This window comes from Artibeus jamaicensis, unplaced genomic scaffold, assembly GCF_021234435.1.
Source record: "Artibeus jamaicensis isolate MK-2021 breed Jamaican fruit bat unplaced genomic scaffold, CSHL_Jam_final contig_3214, whole genome shotgun sequence".
NCBI classification, from domain to species: domain Eukaryota; kingdom Metazoa; phylum Chordata; class Mammalia; order Chiroptera; family Phyllostomidae; genus Artibeus; species Artibeus jamaicensis.
In genome coordinates, this window is record NW_026521760.1 from 1,361,299 (window position 1) to 1,386,334 (window position 25,036).

Consider the following 25,036-nt stretch of genomic DNA (forward strand, 5'->3'; position numbering starts at 1 on the left):
AAGAGCCCTAGCCAAATGCAACATATATAGAAACTGCAAACTGAGCTTTTAAATAAAAACAGTGTGCATATCACTGAAGTGCATTTAATGACTGCACAGAATTGCAACCTTTCCCGGAGAACTCACATAACACCCACTATTTAGAAAGAGAGTGCTGGAGTTTAACACAACCAAGGAAAACAAATAAAATAAAGGAGTCCTATTGTCCAATCCCAGCTCTTTCCTCTTCAAATAGAACCAGAGAAGGACTGCTGAGCTTTGTTTTCAAGCACACAAAGTCCAGTTGCCCAAACATCTGTCAGGAATAATTTTATAACAATACATATGTACTATTTCCTTAAGAAAAAAAAAGAAGTGACGAAAAATGCACATGTTAGAAAACATACATTTTTACAAAGTTGTTTATTTTCTTTTTCCTTGAGAGGGAATATCTTAGATCGGCTCTAGAATTTTTTTCCAAATTATGATTTTTGATACCTTGCTTGAAAACAAGTAGTATTAATCAAACAAAGGAAGGGCACCAGGGAAATCAGAAAGATGTAATGCAAGCAGTTAAAAGTGACATGACCTTCCGTAATGTCGCTCATCACAGACTTATATGCCACACACTGAAGGAAGGTCTGGAGAGAAACTGATTCTTGGTACTATTCCTTGAATGTAATACTAATAAAGATGACATTTTAAAAACACACGTAGATAGCCCCAAATACAGCATGCTAGCTACACTACGCCCCCCCCAAAAAAGCAGGTAACCTTTTTAAAAGCATAGTGTTTCTTCTTTCTTAGTCCATGTTTGCTGAACATTTGTCATTACCACATAAAATATGATATGTGGCTGTACATTTCTAAAAAGTCTATTTTCAAAATAAACCAAAATTGAATCTGTAGAATCAATGTATTTTACATAGTTGTTTAGGAGCTTTCTTAAATATTATGACTTTTAATTATAACTCAATACAACTAAAGAATTTATGATTTACAAGGAAATTAAGTTTTATCTGGGTGAAAATGTTAATAATGATGTTGGTAATCTGAGTAAAGATGTGACCGCATGGTTAGAACTATTCTACCAGACACAGATGTGCAGGTGAGGGGACCATACGGATGCCAAGAAGGAAGATCCAGGCAGTGCAAGGAGGAGGGAAGTGAACTTAGGTAAATGTCATATTAAAACCATCATGGGATGGTGGATACTAGTTATGCCTTTTTAATATCAATTTAGGGCACAAGTTTTAAAACTGACAGGACAAAAGGGGGTTAAAAGTTCCATGAAGAATCATGTTGTATTATCATGTTCCCAGGAATAAAGAATTCCACTAATTTATATCCCTTTAAACAAAAAGGAACCAAAAGAATCCTGGTGGGGTCACCCTTATCTCGAGTAACACAAAGCCAAAAAGCTTCCAAAATCAAAGCCGACACAAACCAGTTTCTGTCATATGTTTACTTTTTCCTTGGAAATAATCTTTGAATTAAATGGATGTTTTGCTATGTTCAGGATGAATAGTTGCACAATTCAAATTGCTTTACTCAAACAGTCTATTAAAAAAAGCAACACTTTCAAATTAAAGAAGAAATCACTGCTGTCCAGATGTGCACTGTGATGTTAAAAAATCAAAGAATGAAAATTGTCACAAAGGAACAAAGTTTTGTATTTCATTTCATATTCACAGAACATCTGACTGTGTACAGATACTATTTGGATATACTACAAACTAAATTTCCACCCTGAAGATATGGAAGAATTTGGGGAGAGGAGTATTCTTCAACCTGGTCTAGAGTCCATTTATTTCATTTCCTGTGTGCATAATCCAAGTATAGCATGCATGTGTGTGCCCATGGATTTGTTACATGTGTAAGCATCAGATAGACTGAGAAGATGCATATAATCACTCAGATTATCTCAGATCAGCCTGGCTGTAGACTTGTGTGGTCAGGAAGATCATCATAGGTGAGCTTGTGTGTCATTTTCACAAGAGGACATCTTCTGCTCACAAGATTTTTGAGAAAAAACTTTTGCAAAATGAATGGTGCAATTAAACCCTACATATAATTTACTCCATGTCTGAAAGGATAATAAGACCCATAAACAGGTCTGGGATATACTGTCTCATCGATTATATCTCAAAAGCAACTGCACGTATGATGGCTGCTTAGTTTGATTCATGCTATTAAAAATTTGACCTTGGAGTATTTCAGCTACAGTAGTCATCAAGATAACTGAACCTCTAGATGTAATAATAATTAGTGTGATAGACTTGCCAGTGAGGTTGAATATATCGCAATACAAAAGAAGGCAGACTAAAAAGAAAAGCATTACTACTTACTGCTAAAAGACTTCCTGATTTTTAGAGAGACACTCAAATACAATTATTTCTTCTTACAGAATGCATTTCCTTGGCTCATTCTCGGAAGTGCCATGTTGTAATTTAGTCTGAGTCTTAATAGGAAATGTGGCTTTAATGTGGCTATGAGGTGACTTTTGATGCACACCACTGATTACATACAGCCTGTACTCTGCATCATCAACAACAGCATTCTTATTTGCAGTATAATATGCTTTACTGTAAGGTGCATGGACGGTAAATTTATTTTACTGGCCAAGAGTATGTAACCTTTCATTTTTAAGTGTCAGCTTAATATGCAGAAAAACCCTCCCATTAAAAAAGGTTAAATATAATATAAATTCTATAATCAGTATAAGCATCTTAAATGAATTTCTTCTTTTATTTCCTTCTCAGTATTCCTAAATGCTCATTCTTATACTTACACAAAGCACTGTGAACAGAATTCTCGTGTTTATTTGAACTATGTCTCCATCTAAAGGCTTCCCGATGTATTGTATTTTGGCTTGCAGGGAAATTCTAATCTTGGCCGTCTTTAGGATATTGCATATCAATGCAATTCAGTAGGGAAGATAAGTCAACTGTTAACCTACAAGATGCTTCTTAAATAATGCTTTCTTGAAACTGGGTTATTTGTCAGGTTAAAACAAGTATGCAAAAGGTCAAAATATTGAATTGTTTAATGTGCTTTGCAAATGACATTAAAAGAAAACTATTAGGCTTATAACTAATATGTTTTATGAAATTTAAATTTTCAAAGCAAAACATTTTCCCATTAATAATAAACATATATCAAATAAAAATTATGTATGTAAGCCTTGCTATATAAAACCAAATTTCCATTCCAGAGCCAAAAATTTATAACAAAAAAGGCATAATTTTAACCTAAGGAATTTTTAATTTTTCAGTGTCTCATGAAAAGTCCACATTACCTATTGAAAATAGTTTCTGCCAAGCAAGAAGGAGCGGCTAGGGACTCTGAGAATTCTACATCCTTCAATCTCCAGTCTTCTCAGAAATGTCCTTTGCTTTTTAACCCCATCGGATATGTGTGAGAGCATGAATGCTACCACAACAAGAAGTTCTTATGAGGTAGATACGTAGTTCAGCACATGTACTACAGGAAAATGCTACACTTTTGGAACTTTAGAGACCTTTATAGCATTGGAAAAACAAAAAAATTTCCTGGAGATTAATGGTAGCAAACTTTGTTAGATTTGATTCACTCGTTACAAAAATTCACAGGTACTGCCCACATGAAGCCATGTATTGGGAGTAGGGTAGTGGGTGAGGGGAATAGGTGGACATTTGAAGAAAAAAATATTCTGATGCTAATTTGATTTTTCTTTTTCTTTATTTCCCCCTTGTGCCTAGAATATTTTGAGGCCTGAGAACATTTTTAGAAAATCGAACTTTAAAAATGAAGCATGTATTGAGTATCAAAAATCATATAGTCAGAAAACGTTATTCTTTTTTCTTATATCCCTTTTCTATACATAATAATGATAAAAATATTTTAAATCTTTTTTTGTAAAGAATAAGCACCTCACAAAAGACAATCTGTGTGGGTTTACATTTGAACTGGAAAGAATGTCTGTGGTGAATGGTGAATTGTAGCATAAAAGCCTGAATGAAAAGAATGTTCATGAAACCTCACACAGAACCTTCGTAACCATTTTATCATGGGCTTCCCACAATGTAACACAAGAGCTCTATATTCTAGGAAAAGCTGGCCTGGTCCACTTATCATTTTGGCGTTATGTAGTGTACTGTGTGATTGCTAAATTAGCGCATAATGCATTTATAATATTTATAGTACCAATACTTAGTTCAATAACCTTTATGTAAGATTTATGTTGATTTTTTTATTTCTCATTTAATGGCAAATTATGAAGAGCATGTTTCATAAAGATAATTCTCCATTTAAATTCATCAGTCCATTAAATATTAAAATTATGTTTCTGATGCAATTGAGAACAAATTTGTCCAGCTTCAGTGATTATTTGTACTCATAAAAATTAGGCTTGATTAATAAAATTTAAATGCTTGATTAAGTTGACATTTTCATGTTCTATTCTGATTTATTAAAATTAGTCCCTGTGCCCAGGCCTGGTACGTTAGTGTACGTTTACCTTTCACCTGCTCAGAGTTGACATCCGGAGTGAAGCTGGTAGGACCAAGTATTTAGCCTTGGACTCAGTGATGGCTTCAGGGAAACACCTTGTTCTTGGCTGACAGTGTCGCCAGTGCTTGTCCTTACGCATTGTGCATGGTGGAGATTTGTATAACAATAATCAAGGAAAATGTGTCTTTCAAATATCTATGGGTATGATCTGTAAAACGGCATACATGTATAGTGTTTCTGTAAAACTCAGTTACCAAGAACTCTTAATCTGTAGACGATTGCTCAAATATTTTCATTTGCTTTTTCTGGTGATAAAAATACATTAACAAATGTTTTGTGGGACTTCCAGATACACAGAAGGGGGATTATAGACACACAGGAAATCTTCCTTTGGCAATGCTGTTGTCTTTGTCTACAGACTCAAAATCTAGAACCACTAACGGCCATGTAAATTCATCCTTTCCAATAGTGCTTTCCAGGGAATAACTCTTCAGAAAAGGTAGTGACTTATATAATGTTTAAATTCCCATTATACCCACACTGGCCTGGCCTGTTTTATACAGGACTGTGTGCTTAATGGGCACTCACTGTATGCTTAGTACAGTATGTTAACTGGCTCTAACCCTCACAAGACCTCAACCAGGTGGGCATTATCAGCTTTTTAACTGGTGAGAAATCTGAGGCTTAGGAGAATGAATAAATTTGTATAGCTAACAGATAGAATGTGCAGAATTTAATCCCAAGTCTTTCTAATTTCACAGTTTGGGCTCTTAACCTTTACCAACTGGAAAGGGGTAGTGGTAACATTCCTTTTAAATATGCTTTTGATCTGGCCATGGGAGTGTAATTCATCTGGAAACTTTGTTTTGGTAAATGACCTTTCATTTAAACATGCTACCAGAATACTTGGTTATTTTTAAAATAAGTGATATGGTATAACAGTTATTTTATTTTTCCTGAATGGTGAAGTAAATTCTGTAACAAATGACAGAGAATGTCTTTGAAGGTGTGTGTAAGTAGCGTTGCCTATGCGCGCTGTTCCAGTGCAACAGATGGGATGGGGAAGGCTTTCAAGTTTCATGCTGTTGATATACGAACCTTAGGCAACACTGAAACAAATTACGAATACAAAACTCTCAGGATTATTGGAGCCCTAATAATAGTTCTGATTTATAAACATTTTCCACACACATATATCATGTGATTTGCACTTTTAGTTTGTTAATGGAGGTCTTGCAGTCTCCTGACACCTTTCTGAACCTGGGGCAATAACACTGCACAAATATCGTAGGACACCAGATGCCAACACCACCTATTACACAGGGTGTGATGACCAACAGCAGTTATGCAGACCAATCAGGGGGGCACGAGTCAGCCAGAAGGTGCTTCTGTTGGCCCCACATCCTACCTCCGTAACCATAAAGTTTCAAAGAGCTGCGGCTACCTCCAAAGAGTAGCGTGCAAAATCATTCAGAAAAAGCGAACAGGACATCACTACAAATAGGTAGCAGAACACATCCACCTTGAGAACTGAGACCAGAACTGTAGATATCCTTTTTTACTCCTTTCCTCAGTCTTTAATTATAGAATGGACAAAATTGTAGGGGCAGATCTTTTGGAAGAACAGAGATAATAAAAACATTTGGTTACCACATGGATAAATGCTTGTTTTGGACACATTAGAGAACCATCTTGATGGCGAATTCTTCGGATCCATGGGAGGCTTTGAGGGGAGTTTAAGAAGCTGATTTTCCAAGGAGTTCCTGGGGCTCCATGGGTCAGCTGGGGTTCAAATAAGAGACAATCAGCCACCTATGGGGCAAGATCTAAAGGTTTCCTTCAAAGTTTCCAGGATAATCTATTGGGTGGGAAAGAAACTGGGTTTCAGGGCAGAAATGTCTAAAAGAATGAAGGGCATCTCTTCACCTCCCTGCATTCTCATATGGATCTTTGGAGAGCCTGAGAGAGGTAGGCAGGACTCAGGAAGATGGGGGCGGGAGGGTGGGCAAAAATGTAAGATTAACTATAAGTATCTTCTATGACAGCTACTACTGACTTTAAATTCTAATTCTCTTTCCTGAGTCCCAATAGACATAAAGTGAGAAGTTTATATTCCCATGAGGAAAATCTTTAGTAAATTGACTTATAAAAACAGAAGTGTTTATCTTTATATCTTTCTCTACCTAAACTAACATGTCACATACAGGTAACACTCATCTTCTATCATTCTATGATTTTACCTTTTCAATTTGAAGTTTAGCTGCAATCTGAGAATAGAGTAACATAACAGCCAATACACAGAAGAAGTATTAAAGGCAAATATGGAGTTAAATACTGGGTGAAAGGGACAGACGAAAGTGTGGAATAAGAGTTGTGGCCACCGATAGATTGTTTCTTTTCTTTATATATGCAGCACACACACATATCTGGGGTGATCTAAATGTCTAATATGCACACTCTGAATATTACACAGAGACCTCTAACACCGCACCGATTCTACTCATGTATTCAATTTAGTTGTTTGTTTCCCTCACTACAACCTGTGATGGGCAAGGACCAGGGCTTAATCAATTTTGAACAACAGCCAGCACAGTGCCTGTAAATGTTCAATCAATTTTTGTGGAATGGAAATAATTCTGCATGAAATTTAGACCATTTTTGATTTGGAAAGGAAGATCAGACTAAAATATTTACTCATTCATCAAACATTTTTTGAGCAACTATTATGCTTCTCTGTCTGAGACATCTTGCTCTGTGCTGGAATTACATACAGAAATTGAAGATGTAATCATCAGAATAACCTCAGGCTGGTGGGGAAGACTAACAATGAGCTGAGTATTAGAACACAGCAGTGGGACATGGGGTCTCTGGGGGCGAGTTCACTTAACCTCTCAGAGAGCACATTGGTGGCAGTGGGCTGCAGGCAGGGAGTGAGAGTGTGAGAGAGGTCAGGAGTGGTAGAGACAACTGGTGGTTCTCCAGGCATGTATGTATAAAATATTAAAGCCTTAATGGGTGGCAAGAATACTCAAAATGCCTGTACTCTGACCCAAAAATTCTCTTCAAGGGCTTTATCAAAGGACATTACTGGAGACCTGCTAAAAAATGTGGTTGGGATTTTCTTTGCAGCAGCAGTTGAGGTGGCACACATATTGGAAACAAACATTTCTAAGATGAGTGTTTAAGGAAAAGCACGCATGGGGTGAAAACTATGTAGGAGTTAATAATCGTGTGGTTTTCCAGTGACATGAGGGATACTTATATATGTCGCTGAATATGAAAAGTAGGTATGTTGAGTGTGCTTAATTGGATTTAATTTTTGCAATAACAAAATGTGGATGCCAAGCAAGCAATCTACATTATATTCATAAATACTCTATTTTTAAAGAACAGGGTACAACACATACAGAGAGTGTATCCACTACTTGGGGAACTACTAGGACAGGAACTCTGTTCCGGATACTGCTGTGGTGGCCCCAGCCACCCTGGTCCTCCTCTCCTGAGGCCATGAACCCACCACCACCCCTCAAAATTCTCCTTTTTTTGAAGACAGAAGGCCATTCCTTCACCTCTTCCTCTGTAGTGGGGCCTTAAACCCCAGGGCTAATGGAAGCCAACACCTGCCCATCAAAGCCAACATGGTCCCCTAAAAGTTCCCAGTGCAGGTCAAGGAGGTGCCAGGATAGCTGAGCCCTCATAAGGATGTGTGTCCTGTCTTTGTCGGACCCAGTGGCTGCACTGTCTGTCCCTGGTGCCTCCGTGGCTTCCAGGACTCCTCAGAACTGGCATAGCACGTGCACCTCCATTAAATTCAAGAGCCAGGGTGTGCTGCCCTCCCCTAGGCCACCATCACTGTCTTGATCACTGTCTCTCTAGAGGTTACCACCTTATCCTAGGCCTCAGTTTTCCCTCTCTCCCTCCTTTCCTACTTCCTACTGTGTCATGCGGACCAAGTCTTTGCCTCCCTGGAGCCTGTGGAATAGGTGATTTGGAGGAGAGGCAGAAAACACTTGCAATGGTTGCTTTCAGCTAAAAGGGGTGACAAAATAACATGGGCATTATCTGCTTCATTCTGTAGCTCTCCCCATCTTCCCACTACCTCTACATTTTGCTCATTAAACATTCCATACTCAGAAACAAACAAACAAACAAACAAACAAACAAACAAGAACCAACAAAACACACATACAAACAATCCTGCCAGAATACAGGTGAGATAAAGCTGAGGCTATGGTTTGGATGGAGCTTGTTTATAAGGAACATTCTATGCCTGAAGCTGTTGTGGAAAGACCAAAGTAGCAGAGGAAGATAGAGTTTTCTTTCAGAACTATCATATTCCTGTAAGTCTTCAGGTTAGAATACCAGGAGCAATTTGGGGTAAAGTTGCCAGAAAAATACAGGACATCCAGTTAAATTAGAATTTCAGATAAATAATGACAATTATTTTATTATAAACATCTCCCATTGTTTATCTGAAATTCTGATTTAACTGGGAGTCTTTATCTTTATTTTCTAAAATTAGGTTTATAGGCAATCCTATCTTGGAGACAAATCCAGGAGCCTTCAGGGACTGGAATTTGAGGGAATTAAGAGAGGTGGAAGGCCCCCCGTCCGTTCACTGAGAGGAAAGAGATGGTGGCATGGTGGCAGTGAACAGTGGACCGGACGTGGGAAGCCTGTTGGTCCGGGTCCAGAGACGGATGAGGCGGCGGTCATCAGTGTGTGGGGAGACCCATCTGTACACCGAGCGGCTGGCATAGCTAAGCAGTTGGTGAACAGCTTTGAAAGGGTTCACAGGGGATGAACTTTTCTACTGACATCTGATTGGCTGTTGGTGTCTACTTCTTCATGCTAGTGAATTTGTTGGAAAACTAAAGGTCTTATTCTTTTCATGATCCTCTTTACATTTTTTTGCAATCTGGTGACCTTCTGAAAAAATTGAGAAAATTGCTGTTGAAATAAGCAGGAAAGAGAAAAGAGTGATCATCCATTTTTAGATGTGTTTACAGGCTGCATGACTCAGTGCTGCTTCTGTTAAGAGCAAGTGTGTGGTCTTTTTTGGTACAGAGATGCAAACACAGGAGGCTGTGGTCTACAGCACTTTCTGTGGATGATGAAGCCCCCATGAAGTATGAGGGTCTGACTGTACGTGAAGGTGCTTTACATACTGAGTCCTTTCCTCTCAGTTCAGCTTTGGACAGTCTCTCTAGGTCCTGTTAGGAATATTTCACTTATTCAATAGTTCATTTATTCAAATATTTCATCATGAATTTCTTTGCAGCTGAGAACACTGGCTGAGAAAATAAGAAGTTTGATTTACAGGAACTCAGGTCAAACAGTCAGATATTTCTTTGGGGACTTGTGTCTGGTGCACCATCCCATATTGTCCAAACAACAGCAGCATTTAGGGAGGCAAATAAAATTCTCGAGATGATGTCAGCAGCGTGGCAGTGTGAGAGACCTCTGGGTCCCCGACCCCAGCTTTGTGTTACAACTAATTGGACGGCTATAACTCAACAAAGGATTCCCTGCTCCACACACAAACATGTGTGAGAGACAAACGCATTGAGACATCTGAAGGTGAGCCTATCAGAGCAAGCAGGAGAGATGGGATGGGGAAGGACAGAGACAGGAGCAGCAGACACAGTCCAGCACTCACAGTGGCCCTGCTGCCTTGGTAGCTGCAGAGAGTCAGATTGCAGCCCTCATTTGACGGGTCATGAAAAAGCGGAAGCAACATCCCAGCCTTAGTGGTCAGTACACATTGCAGCTATACTCAGTGGGGGAAAAAGCCACAAATATGGGAACCTGCCTCCCTGCCCCGGTCCATCCTGTCCCCTAACTATTGCAAAGAACTTGGTAGAGGCTGCTGGGATATCTCAGACACTACAGCATCACTGGGGGTTTCTGGTTGCAGGGAACAAGCCGTGGGAACTCTGGCCTAGAGCCCCAGCACCTGCACAGCCCACCACGGGGTGGTGCCCTGAGACCAAGGTGACCCAGTCACAGAGGGGATGCCCATCTCTGGGAATATGGGGCATTTTCAGTGGCCATGGGGATATAGCTCCACCAAGATTCTGGAAGTCCCAGTAGTGCACATAGATTACTCTACTCAGCAAAGCTATCATTTAGAATGGAAGGGCAGATAAAGTGCTTCCTAGACAAGGTAAAACGAAAGGAGTTCATTATCACCAAGCCATTATTACATGAAATGTTAAAGGGACTTATTTAAGAAAAAGAAGATCAAAACTATGAACATTAATTAAAAAGGCAACAAATTCACAACTATCAACAATTGAATCTAAAAAAAAACAAAAAACAAAAAAACAAAACAAAAGCTAAGCAAACAACCAGAACAATCATAGGTATGGAGATCATTTGGAGAGTTAGCTGGGAGGGGGAAGGGGAAGAAGTGGGGGAAGGTACAGAAATTAAAACGCGTAATTGGCAGAAATCAGAGACTTGCTCTGTAGCACCCTCTACTGGAAAACAAAGACAGACCTCTACTTATCATCCTGCTAAATTGTTTTAAAAACAAAAATCAGAACTTAAAAACTATGATTTCAGTTCCTCAAATGCCCTGGCAGAGATATAATCCATCGAATAGCATGAATAACCAAGGTACCAAGGTAGCTCAGAAAGAAAGTTAAAAAGTCTCCAGGAAACAAACTCAAACACTCAGAAGACTATGTTTTAAATGACTGAGAATTCAAGATTGCAGTTCTGAAATAACCAGATATAAGAAAACTCAGAAAGGCAGTTCAGTGAGCTTAGGAACAAAATCAATGAACAAAGAGATTTTTGTTCATTTCACTCTCTTTGTCAACAAGATTGAAACTACAAAAAAAGAACCAAACAAAAATGCTGAAGCTGAAGAACTCAATAAATGGGTTGAAGAATGAATCAGAGAGCTTAGGAAATAGAGCAGACCAGATGAAAGAATTAGTGATTTTGAAGATAGAAATCTAGAAATAACTCCAAAGAAGAGAGAATTGAGAGTTTAAAAAACTGAAAGAAGTCTATGCAAACTGTCTGGCTCCATTAGAAAGAGCAATATAAGAATAATAGATAACACACGAAGAAGAGAGGGAACAGGGAACCTATTCAAGCAAATAATCAATGAGAACTTCCCAAAACTATGGAAAGAGCTAGACCCTCAAATCCAAGAAGCTAACAGAATATCTAATTATCTCAACACAAAAAGATCTTCTCCCAAACACATTATATTAAAATTGTCAAAAGTTAATGACAAGCAAAGAATCCTTAAGGCAGCCAGAAAAAACCTCCACAAAAACTATAACCTATAAAGAAAATTCTATCACTTTATCATTGAATTTTTGAGCAAAAAAAATACAAATCAGGAGAAAGTAGAATCAAATATGCAAAATATTAAAAGAAGAAATCACCAGCTAAGAGCAATATAACCACAAAGATATCGTTTGGATAAAGAGGTGAAGGAAAGTCTTTTCCAGACAAACAAGCTGAGGAAATTTACCACCATAAGACCTGAATTATAAGAAAGGTTGAGAGGAAGTCTTCTACCTAAAGAAAAAAGACAAAAGAATTGAAAACTGTGAAGTAAGATGACAGACAGTAACAAGAAACTGTAACTCCATTTTGGAGCAAATATTAAATATTTAATTATAACAAAGATTACTGGGGGGTTAAAGCAACAGAAATACAATAGCTTCTGCAATTTGGAAACAAAGACAAGCATAAAAAAAGGTTTAATTTGTGACAACAAAAGGGAGAAGAAAAAGTACGGAACTTGCAGAGATGAGATGCAATGGAGATAAGATGCAATGAGAAGGAAAAGAACTATTGTACATGTGAAACTTTTTTTCATAATGTAATGGTAATCACAAAATAAAAATCTAGAATGGAGACATGTAACATTAAAAAAAGGAAACTGAGGAAAAAAATCATAGAATACCACCAAACTAAAATAACACACAGAAACATAAGGGAAAAGAAACAATGGAGATACAGAACAACTAGAAAATTAAAGCTAAAATGGCATTAGTAAGTCCTCATATACAAATACACACCCTCAGTGTAAATGGAGTAACTCACCAATTAAAAGGCACAGCATAGTGGGATGGATTAAAAAAAGACTCATCCCAGTCAGGGCACAGGCCCGGGTTGCAGACCAGGTCCCCAGTAGGAGACACTTGAGAAGCAACTGCACATTGATATTTCTATCCCTCTCTTTCTCCCTTGCTTCCCCCATCTCTAAAAATAACTAAATAAATATTGGGGGGAAAAACAAGACTCAACTGTAATGTTGCCTTTAGAAGATCCAACTCAGCTACAAAAACAAACAAATGAGGTGGGACCCAAAAACCCTGAAATTTATTTGTAAAAAGTTGTGTATTTATTCTTACATGTTTAAACTCCAGTCACCTTACAAGTACTCTCCATTTGATGCAATGCACCTATTGAGCCTTTTTTTCCCACTGCTCAAAACAGTTTTGAACATGTTGATCTTGATACTGGTTAGTGCTTCTGCTGTTTTTTGTTTCACCTCTTCCACATCAGCAAACTGTCCCTCTTTGAAGATTTTTTTTTCATCCAGGGAAACAAAAAAAATCACTTGGGGTGATATCAGGTGAATAGAGAGAGTGAGGCATGAGGGTAATGCTGTTTTTGGTTAAAAAACTGCTGAACACTCAGTGAGGAGTGGGTAGGTGCGCTCATAAATCACCCATCATGAAATGGGCAAGTGTGTTGAGTCTTCAAAAAACATTCCCTGAAGCTCTCTCACAACAATGCCAGCTGATACACTGATACAGATGGGTTCCTAGAACACTCATCTAGTGGGGGAAGCCTGTACCACATGAGGCCCACCCTTCAGAAGATAAGGCTTTTTTTTGCTCTGGGTCTGACCCTGTAGACTCAAAGTAAAGGGCTAAAAGATGATACTTAAAAAATATCAAATGTAGCTATGCTTTCATCACACAAAATAGACTTCATGATAAAAAAGATATGTGTTCATCAAAGAAGATATAACACTTATCAACATATATGCACCGAACTTGGGAGCACAAAAATGTATGAAACAATTACTGGCAGATCTAACAAAGAAACTGAGAAACATACAATTACAGAAGGGTACCTAAAAACCCCATTGACAGCAATGGACAGAGCAGCCAAATAGGAACTCGATAGGAAATACATTAAACGACACAGCAGACACAACGGACATAATATTCACAGAGCTTTTTCATCCCCGAACAACAGAATATACATTTTTCTCAAGTGCATCTGAAAAGTTCTCAAGAATAGACTATATGCTGGGGCACAAGACAAGTTTCAATACATTGAAGAAGATTGTAATCATGCTAAGCATATTTAAGCATTTTTTTACCAGAAAGATATGAAACAAGAAATTAACTACCAGAAGAACACTGAAAAAAAAAGCACAAATGTGTAGAGAATAAACAATATGCTACTGAACAACCACTGAGTCAAATAAAACATAAAAGAAGAGATTAAAAATTCATAGAGACAGACAAAAATGACAACACAGCATATCGAAATTTGGGGGATGCAGTGAAAGTGGTACTAAGAGGGGAGAAGTTTATCGCATTACAGGCCTACCTCAAGAAACAAGAAAAATCTAAAATAATCTAGCATCTCAATTTAAAGAACTAGAAACATAAGAACAAATGAAGCCCAAAGTAAGAATAAGAAGGAAATAAAAACTATAGCAGAATTAAATGAAACAGAGTTCAAAAAGACAATAGAAAGATAATGAAACAAAAAGCTGAATCTGTGAAAAGATGAATAAAATTGACAAACCTCTGGCTAGACTCACCAAGGAAAAAAGAGAAATGACTCAAAATCAGTAATGAAACATAAGTAATGATGAACACCACAGAAATAGTAAGGATCATAAAAGAATACTAGGAACTATGCCACCAAATCTGACAACATGGAAGATATGGACATATTCTTAGAAATATATAACCTTCTAGATTGAACCACGAAGAGCCAGAAAACCTGAACAGATTGATCAACAGTAAGGAAATTAAAACAGCATTCAAAAACCTCCCAAAACACAAAAGTCCATAACCTAATGGCTTTCCTGATAAATTCTAACAAACATTCAAAGAAAATTTAATAACTATACTTCTTCAAGAAAACCAAAGAGGGAATAGTTTCTAACTCATTTTATGAGGCCAACATGACCCTGACACCCAAAACAGGCAAGAACAATACACACACACACACACACACACACACACACACACACACTTATGGGCCAATATCTCTGATGCAAAAATCCTCAACAAAATCCTCACAGACTGAATATAAAAATAAATTAAAGAGATAATATGTCACAATTAAGTGGGGTTTGTTCTGGATGCAAGAATGTTTCAATGTTGCAAATCAATGAATGTGATATACTACATTAACAAAGTAAAATTATACAATCATGTCAACAGATGTAGGAAAGCCTGACAAGATAAAACACCCATTTATGATGAACATACTTCATAAAACAGGTAGAGAAGGAAAATACCTCAACATATAGGAAAAATCTCAGCTAATATGATACTCAACTATGAAAAATTGAAAGCCTTTTCTTTCAGATCAGGAATAAGATGATGCCCATCATTATTTAGCATAGTAATGGAAGTCCTAGCCAGAGAAATCAGGCAAGAGAACAAAATAAAAGGCACCTAAATTGGGAATGAAGAAGTAAAACTGTCACTATTTGTAGATGATATAATTCTATATAGAGAAATCCTAAAGATTCCACCAAAATACTATTAGAAAAAAATAAGCAAATAAAGTTGTAGAATATAAAATTAATGTACAAAAATCTGTGCTCTTGTATACTACCAATGAAATGTTAGGAAAATGAAAACATCTATTTGCAATTGCAAGGAAAAAAGATTAAATACTTAGGAATAAATTTAACAAAGTAAATGGAGGACCTGTATATTGAAAAGTACAAAACATTGTTAAAAGAAATTAAAGAATACACAAAAGAAATGAAAAACTATTCCATGTTCATGAATTAGAAGAATTAACATAGTTAACATGGCCATATTACCCAAAGTAATATAAACATTTAATGCAATTGCCATCAAAATTCCAATGGCATTTTTAAAGAAATAAGACAAAAAACCCCTCATATTTGTATGAAACTGCAAAAGACCCTGAATAGCCACAGCAGTCCTGAGAAAAGATAACACAGCCAGAGGTATTGGATTCCCTAAATTCAAAGCTACAATAATCAAAACAGCATGACACTGGCAGAAGAAAACTGACACACAGACCAATGGAATAGAATTGAGAAATAAATCCACACATACAGGGGCAGCTAATTTTTGACAAAAGAGCCAAAAACATACAATGTAGAAAGGAAAGGCTCTTCAATAAATGGTGTTGGGAAAATGTGAAGCCATGTGCAAAAAAAATGAAACTACCCTGCTATCTGACACCAAACACAAAAATTAACTAAAAATGGATTGAAGACTTGAATGTAAGTCCTGAAAACAATAAAATACACAGAAGAAAACACAGGCACTAAACTTATGGATCCCGATCTCAGATGGATTTTTGTAAACTTGACCCCAAATGTAAGTGAAGTAAAAGCAAAAATGAATGAATGTGACTAGAACAAACTGTGCTTCTGTGCAGCAAAAGAAACCATCAACAAAATGAAACCCAAAGGGAGAAGATATTTACAAAGTACACTTCCAACAAAGAGCTAATATCCAAAATATAATGAGGAACTCATACAACTCAACAACAAAAAACGAACAATGTAATTAAAAAATGGGCAGAGGACCTGAACAGATACTTTCCCAAGATGACACACAAATGGCCAACAGATACTCATATATATAAAGACGCTTGATCTCACAAGCTATAAGGGAAATGTGAATCAAAACCCCAATTAGATACCACCTCACACCTCTTAGAATGGTCACTATCTATAAGACAAGAAATAACAAATATTAGAGAGAATGTTGAGAAAAGGAAACCTTTGTACACTGCTGGTGGGAGTGTAAATTAGTGCACCCTCTATGGAAAACAGTATGGAGATTCCTCAAAAAAATTAAGAATAGAGCTACCATATGACCCGGAAATCCCTCTTCTGGGTTTGTACTCAAATAAATTTGAAAACACTTAATTTGTAAATCTATATGTACCCTTATGCCCATTGCAGCATTATTCTCAATAGCCAAGGCCATTCTGAATAATTTGTGTCCTTTAAGGGATGATTGGATAAAGAAGATGTGGTACATATATACAGTGAAACACTACTCAGTCATAAGAAAACTCCCATTTGTCACAACAGGGATGGATCTTGAGAATATCATGACAAGTGAAATAAGTCAGGAGGAAAAGGAAAAGATTCACACAATTTCACTCATGTGGGGGATATAAAAAAGAGAAAGCAGCAAATGAACAAATAAAAACAACCCTATACACACACACAACAGCATGGTGGTTACCAGTGGGGAAGGGGAGGTTGAAGAAGGTCAAAGGAGGTCAAAATATGGAGGTGGAGGAAAACTAGAGTCTGGGTGCTGAGCACAGAATGCAACATCCAGATGTACTATAGAATTGATTACTTGAAACTTATATAATGTTATTAACCAATGTTATCCTAATATATTTAATTAAATTAAAAAATATTAACTTCTTATAAGCTGTATTCCTAGAGAGAAGGGCTCTGGGCCTAATCGGAACAGACCCAACAAGAAACAATATTCAAACAGAGAAAAGAATTCCCAGAGTCTTTGCCATTTGAGGGAGCTAACAAACTTTGCAGAACTTACTGAAGTACCTTAACAAGCAGACTTTGGCTCAGTCTCTGTCACAGTCAGATCCTGAGTCAGAAAGTGAGTTCATTGATCTGCTCTACTCTTCAGTCTTAATGCCTCCATTGATTAAGCAAGTGAGACTATGTGGGAGGAATATCATAAAGTAAAAAGGGATGTTCTTTTGAAGTATAATTAAAAAATGCTGTTGAAGAATTTTTGTATGCCAAAGACATTTAAAGATTTTCTCTACGAATGTGAAGGATGTTCAGCTTTGCTTACTCCTCCCATGCTCACCGGGGTAGATGGAAAGCAGTGCCCCAGGTCATGAATATTTTTAAAGTAAGGGGGTCACCTGGGATCCAACAGCACTAGTTCTTGAGGGGCCAGTGTGTACGTCCTAAGAAACTGATGTTCCCTGGGATGCCACGTAAGGACCTGGGCACTTAAAAAGTGATCCCTTGGGAAAGCCACGCCTCAGCGTGTGCCATGGAAATAACCATGGTCCCAGAGCACAGGGTTCCAGAGCACAGCAGCACTGGGTTCACATCCCACGTACCCTGTGGAGTTCATGAATATTTCCTGTCTGATTGTATCATTTGTAAAATGAGGACAAAATCATGTAGAATAATTTATTTGATGCAGTTACAGTGAAGAATAAAAAGAGTTGATGTCTTTAAAAGGCTTAGCAGAATACCAATATGTAAAAGTTGTTTGATCATTATCTGCTCCGTTTCCCTGAATGAGAGGTAAGGAGGCTGGGGTGGGGGGATGAGAAAAATAGGGTTTTCCTTCGAACAGTGTGCTTAAAGGTAGAGTGAGTGCTACTGGCTTTTCTGCAACTCCAGTGAGAAACTTGCTCTAAAGGTGCCCAGGGAGACCTAGGAGGTACCAAAACGCAGCCCTAAGATGAAATGTGACTGACTGGTGGTAAGGAGGGAACAGCACAAACGTCAGACGGATTGATGAGTTTTAATGCCCACTTTGCCATGTTCTAACTGTGTGCTTTTGGTGCTTTTGGCTAAGCTATTTAACCTCTCTGTTAACTGGATGTAAAGTATTGATAATGATACCTGTCTCATAAAGGAGCAATAGACAAGTGTCTGCTTGGCTAACCCATTCTTTCATTCTCTGACACTGGAGTCTCCTCTCTGAAGGAAGGCCTCTTGTAGCCATGCTTATTCCTCATATGTTCCCTTGCTTGTCATAAAGGAAGAGACCAGGGGTCACCTGACTTAGAAGAACCCAGCCCATTGGCTGGGCTGACACAATCAGCTTCTCTCTCCTGGGGGAGGACTAAATGACCTGAAAAACAGTACTTAACGTGGTGCGGTGCCCAAGGTGTCACGAGGGGTCAGTAGTAAGTGAAGACCACGGTAAAGGCCACTTCCTGACATCTACTCTCCAACACATACCCAACACACACAATTTCAGTCCACAGTAGCTGCAATGTGAAAAGTTGGCACAAGCCTCATGGGCAGTGCAGGGGACAGTTTCCCCAGGTTTTGCACTGACAGTTCAACTCGAGACACATTCCCATCTTACATCCCCTTCATGTCAGGGACATTTCTGTATGAAACATGTATTAAACAGTTTTCTCCGGAAAAGCCTCACAATTCTCATGCTGGAGGTTTCAATGTCATGATCGAGTATAGCTGGATTCAGATCTAGGACGTATTTCTAACAAGGCCAGCTAGGAAACAGCAGAGATGAAATACCGGTTCTAACCATGCCTCTTTCTCACGGCCCCTCAGAGTCTGCAGCGCTAGCCTCAGGAACAACTGTTTCCTTATCCTGTCCTCCACTGTCTCAGCTCATTAAGGGAGGCAAAAGGTACTTGGCAAGGATCACATGTCATTTTTCTCATTAACTAGAACAGGCACCATGGTGGGAAAGAGATGGGGGGTTTCAGCTCCTATGATCTTAAGTCTCCGAGAAAGGAAATGATCTCCTAAATAAACAATAAACACACAAAGAAATCCTTTCCTATTTTAGTATTAATCTCAACTATCAATATGTTGAAGACAGAATTTCTACCCATCTATGCACTTTTCATCTTTCGCAGTGTTTATTTTCTTTTCTCTTTTAACTCCTTACATAAGCAATATTTCCCTGTCTCTCTTTGCTATACAAACCCGAAGGTCATTTTGATTTATATTTTTTTATAATTTTCATCCTAATTGAATTTTCTCAGCTGAATGTACAGATGAGATTTTGTTTTTCATGACAGAAAATTCATTTATATTCATTTATTCATAATTCATATTCTCTCTCTCTCTCTCCCCACCCGCTCCCCACCCACTAAACAGAAAGTTTCATAGTTTGGAATCAGCCAACAGTGTGATTAAAGCACTTCAGACATTCCCCAAAGTTTTCACACAAGCAGAAAAAATTCTGCATTGTTTTGTGGATACCAATACAGACTTAGGGCAGAAGACCGTTCTAGTGCTATGCACTATGCAGTAGCCACTTAAGCACAGCATGGTAACTCCTACAAACGAACGCTTTCCTTTAATTTATGTGTGCGTGTGTGGGAATATATATGTACAAAAATACGTGATTTATACATATATAATTTGTAACCAGCAAAGTATAATAGCACAAACCAGGTTTCCTTTCAAAAGGAGCAACCAGTTCAAATGCACAGCTGGGTATGGCAGAACACACAATTAGACAAATTGGATTTAAGAGTTACATAAGGTCTCAACTGAGCCAGTGAATGAGAAGCTGAATAAAACGTTGTGATTGCCGCTCTGGTGTCTCGAAAGAACAGACTATGTGGCTATGTGTGTTTTGGGCAAAGGAAAGGCAATTACTGGGAGTTATGGAGTATAGCTGGCATTCCATGAAAGTTAGACTACGCAGTGCTTCACAGAGGGCTGTGCTGGGAATAAAATGTCCACGGTGTAAAGGGGGGAGTCTGTTAGGCACCCTAAAGAAAAGACTTGGCAAATACTATTTTGAAGTTCTATTTTTTGGAAAAAAATGAATGTAGAAAAATTTACATAATATGTAACTTTTCAATAGGTTTATAAAAATTCTTAGAGAATATTAAGTACAAGGGAATACATTATATATTATTTCCCCTCTAGAAGTGAACCTTTTCAGTTAAAACAGGAATATTGTGAAGAAGATAACAAGTCTATAGTTTCAAAATTTTTCACTAAGAATACTCAAGCCAGAGACTAAATATTGAAGATAAGCACCCTTATAGGATTAGAAAGCTGAAACTAAATTACCACTTTTCGCTATTTGCAAATAATCTTATTTGCAAATTTGTCTCAAGGCAGCTGAATGAAAAGCAGATATTCTTGTCTCTCAACAATCTCCCTGAAATAAATGGCACAAAAAAGCAATTGTCTGAGAGAGTTCTATTTTCTTAAAGAAAACGTCTTGTATTAATTGACAAAACTACCTACGAGTCCCCATGACACCAATGCCTATGGCATTCGGGGCTTGTCTCTCGGTGTGCAATTTAAAAGCATAGCCACGAAATCCTTGCCAACAACAATAACTTCTTGTGTGTTGGTGCTGTCTAACCACTAAAATCTCCTTTCAGCAATCTCACATTTAGTTTGTTAAGCCTTACAAAAGGTGTTTTGAACATCTCGAATTTGCAAAGCATATGCTAGAGACAGTGGCAAGGACGAAGGCAGACTGAGTGCCCCGCCTCAATTTATGATCCAGCGAGAGGGGCAGGCAGATCTGTTGGCAACTTTATCACATACTCGATGGCTGTGCATCAGGGTTTTCTCTTTTACTTTCATGGTAAAGCCAACTATTAAGAGTGTATTTTGCTTGTGTTACCATTTGAAGTGTATTTTGCTAGTGCTATTTAAAAGACAAATTCTTTTATGTCACAAGTAGGTCTGTAAAACCATTATGGTATTAACTATTATAATAAAGTATTTAATAAACTATTTAAGCTGATGATCAAATAACTGTTTCTGCATTATTATGGCAAAAAGTCCTGATTATAAGTCAAATGAAGACCCTTCATGGCAAGCAAAAAAAAAAAAAAAAAGAACTCCATGTAATCTAATGGAGACATATAACTACCAAGGTTTCTCATGTTTGACAAAACTTTAAATTCCTGTCCACAATTGTGTGTAGAGTTAGCAAATTGCAAATGTCCTATCTGGAGAAGTAACTCCCCTCTCATCTATTTATAGATGAGAAAGCTTTCTGAAGTTGGATGTTTGCTAAGGGTATAGCGATTGAGATAATCTAAGAGGAATCAAGGTTAGTAGAAGGACAAGTGTGATTGTTCTGTGGCTAGCTTCCGCTTCTCAGTCTGCGCCTCTTTCGGAGAAAGAGAAGGTGGTCTCACACATCCTAAAAAGTTTCAGGAATGCCAGAGAGGGCGAGGGTCCCGAATAACTTTCCCTAGGTTACATGAAACCTCTTTATCCTTGAACAGGTACCCTAACACACCCCTGACACAGAGAAGAATATTTGCTGTAGTTTGGTGAATGTTTATTGAATTAAGGTACTTTACCTACTTTTTCAGGCCAGCCGACCATCATCAGTTCTACCTTGGTTCTAATGATAGTCCACAGAGAAATGTCTTAAATAAAATACATTTCATTTGATCTGATCACTAATAATTTTGCGATATTATGTTTTAATTCAGAATTCATTAGGTCAAAATACAAATAAAGACAACAAAAGAAATAATCATTTGGAATAACCCATTTATAATTAAAAATTGTAGTTCATACTTTGGTGTTCTCCCAATTTTAGTTGCTACCAAGATGAGAAATTGTGTCAGAAATTGTGAATACTTTCTATTGTGTTAGAATCAAAGAGATCTTAGTTTTGAACTGATAAAACTTTTCTCCGAACCCGAATATTTATAAACAGAATTTCTGGTGTGTAAAACCAAATTCAATGTCGATCTTGTCAGAAGGACTAGACATAAGAACAAGAACACAGACAAACAAGGAAAGAGAGACTTACTGTATCACGTTGCCTGTTATCTTTCCCTGATATTATCAAGAAGTAGTTCCATGTCAATAGCAACAACAAAACCAGTGGTATCATGTAGAGCTCAAAGTTCCAGACAACAAAGAGAAAGAGCTGGAGGAGAGAGAAGAGAGGAAAAAAGATGAGTCAATTTTAAATTTCATTAAATGGACTCTCTTGTCCATACGCCACTTCAAAAAAAAAAAAAACAAACACAAAACTAAATGCTTCAAAACAAAAAGATCTATCTTGAAAACAAAACCTTGAAACTTGTTAGGCATTTTTATAGAAGTACAAGTGAGCCCTGGAAAGTTACAAGTAACAGTTTTATTTTGTTTCATTTCTGTGAAGGAAAAACTGGTATCACTGCATTGTCGACAAGGCAATTTTAATTTTTCTCCTTTAGTGAAATGAGTGTGAGGTGGAACAAAATACAGTTTTAAAAAAGAGGCAGCAAAATGAGTTTTACTACATTGTCAGAAATAGCCAGTCTAACTGCCTTAATAATAAAGAATGAATTGCTACTTAGTCTTAGGGACTTTTTAAAACATCTCACTTGGATGACACAATGTAACAAGCACAATAGGCAGATGAAAATACCAACACTATACAAGAGAGCCTCAAAGACTTCACGTTCCGAATAAAAGCACTGCTACCAACACATGTAAAAAAGATTGGCTTAACACTGAGCACCAACCATAGAAATCAAAAGGCTATTTCAAAAAAAAATATGCTGAAGGAAATTTTAAAATGTCTATTTCTATTATCTGTTTTAAAATACCTACTTCTCTAAGTACAGAAATGATTTTTTTAAATTGTAAGACAAATATTACATTAAGAAATCACCTAGGTGGGCACAATGAGAGCATCTAAGAGCACCTGCATTGTGAGTAACTAGCTGGGGATATAAAGTGTGACTCTTCCACACCCCCCATCAGGCTCTCATAATCCTGGACAGATCATTGAGATTTTCTGGGTCTGTGGCAGCTGCTGCTAAATTAAGATCATGTTAAGTGAGATGACAGTTAAAAGACAGATTCTACCCCTGATGCTCACTAGTCCTATAAAGTTTTGGCACCACACATATTTTCCCTTCAGTTTCTTCCTCTGCAAACTGGGAGTATCTACCTGCAAAATGCAAGTATCTACCTTAGAGGTTGTGAGAATCAAACAGCTGAAACACTTTAAGGATTTAAACACTGCCTAGCATCCAGTAAATGCTCACAACATATCATGGTGTAAATGATATCAATACCTTACACAAGTCAGAAAGTTAATTATTGACTGAGATCCTCAAGTAATGCATATTTTAATAGTGAAAACCAGAAAGTCATCTGCCTGCTAGGATTTAACTGAACCGTGGTATGACTGGGAATTTGAGCCAGATGGTAAAACAAGCACCTTGCATTTGATAGACCAGACGAGTTAGGAGCTTTACCCTAAGTCGCTAGTGTTGGGAACAGCCGCACCGGCCATTTGCAGCCTTCTTGATAAACCTCAGCCGAGTCTACAGCCTATTCAAATGGCAGAGAAAATAAAACTGTGCAAGGGCTTCTGAGCCTTAGAAAGTCATTCTGCCTCACTGTTTTAATTTCTAAACAGAGGTCTATAGATCGAATCACTGCTAACATATTTTCTCTAATATTTAAAGTGATATTATGATATTACTGTATCAGTAAGACTTTTTAAAATGTGACATTAAATTTTGAAAATTGTATATTTTTGCTGAATTACTTGATGTTTTTAACCCAGATAGACACCAAAAGCATAAGTAATGGCTAAAGATTCTGAGAAACAAATTGTGGACAGAATGACATGGTAACTATAGACTCAGATTCCTGGGGGAACAGATCTAAATTTACCTGTGCTTCACACACGGACCTTCTTTCCTCCCACCAGAAAGGTGAAAACATTCCAGAAAAGGAAATATTTCCCTTAAATTTAAAAATTTACACATAAACTATAACTTGGTGACTATGACTAATATCTTAAAATGTATTTTCAAAAGATAGTTCTTTACTTAGGATGCAAATTAAGGCAAATCTGGTGGACATTAACAAACATAGATGAAAAATTATTTCTGGCAAGAATCCACACTAATTCTTTACACATATATCAGTGAAATTTAAGTAAGCACTAGAACAGAAGTTATTATGGGTAGGGACTTTTTCATTTTGCTCACGGTTCTACCCCCAGAGCCTAGAACAATGCTCCATGTGCAACAGATGTTCAATAAATATATATTTGCAGAGTTCATGAATCAATGGACACCGGGTTAACATAAGTCTTCTTAATTGTTTGTATTAGTAAGTGTACTATAGAGGCACTGTACAAAACTGAGCGGCTTCAGGAAAATGTGTACAGAATTACAGCCTGGGACACCACTAATGAACCTACTAATGAACTTCTCTCCAAGGTGCATAAGGTAGAAGTACCTTGTGCTTCCAGATTCTCTTCCCATCCTTTCAGTGTAGTCACAAACGGTCTTGTGCATTACAGTCTGACCACAGTCTTTCCTATTCGTTGTTTTTCCCGAGGACATTCATCTGACTCAGTGTGTTCTGGCCCCATATGATTCCATTTCCAAATATACCAATTGTAATTATTTTTAACCTATTGAGCATATGTATATCCCCCCTGGTAATATCTACTCATTGGTGTTAGATTCCTGTTGTCGCCCATAATAAACTTTCCTATAGTGTCCACATACTGGTATTAGTTGTAGGCTAGACATTGCATAGAATCAACTCTCTAGATGACAGCTCTGTAAGTAATCCAGACACCTGCCATGCTTTTTATTCTCTAGGCTCAGCATCACT

The 25,036-nt window shown here is 37.5% G+C and overlaps 1 protein-coding gene across 16 annotated transcripts in view; it reads right to left on the bottom strand.

The window, feature by feature from the left end:
* MCTP1 (multiple C2 and transmembrane domain containing 1) overlaps positions 1–25,036 on the bottom strand; it is a 493,900-nt gene that overhangs the window by 71,013 nt on the left and 397,851 nt on the right. For 12 of the 16 annotated variants that reach the window (XM_053663569.1, XM_053663564.1, XM_053663560.1 and 9 more), the window contains one exon: positions 22,212–22,331. The exons of the other annotated variants lie outside the window; for them this stretch is intronic. In XM_053663569.1, coding sequence (XP_053519544.1) covers positions 22,212–22,331 — 120 coding nt within the window. The remainder of the gene's footprint in view (positions 1–22,211; positions 22,332–25,036) is intronic. 16 annotated transcript variants of the gene reach the window in all.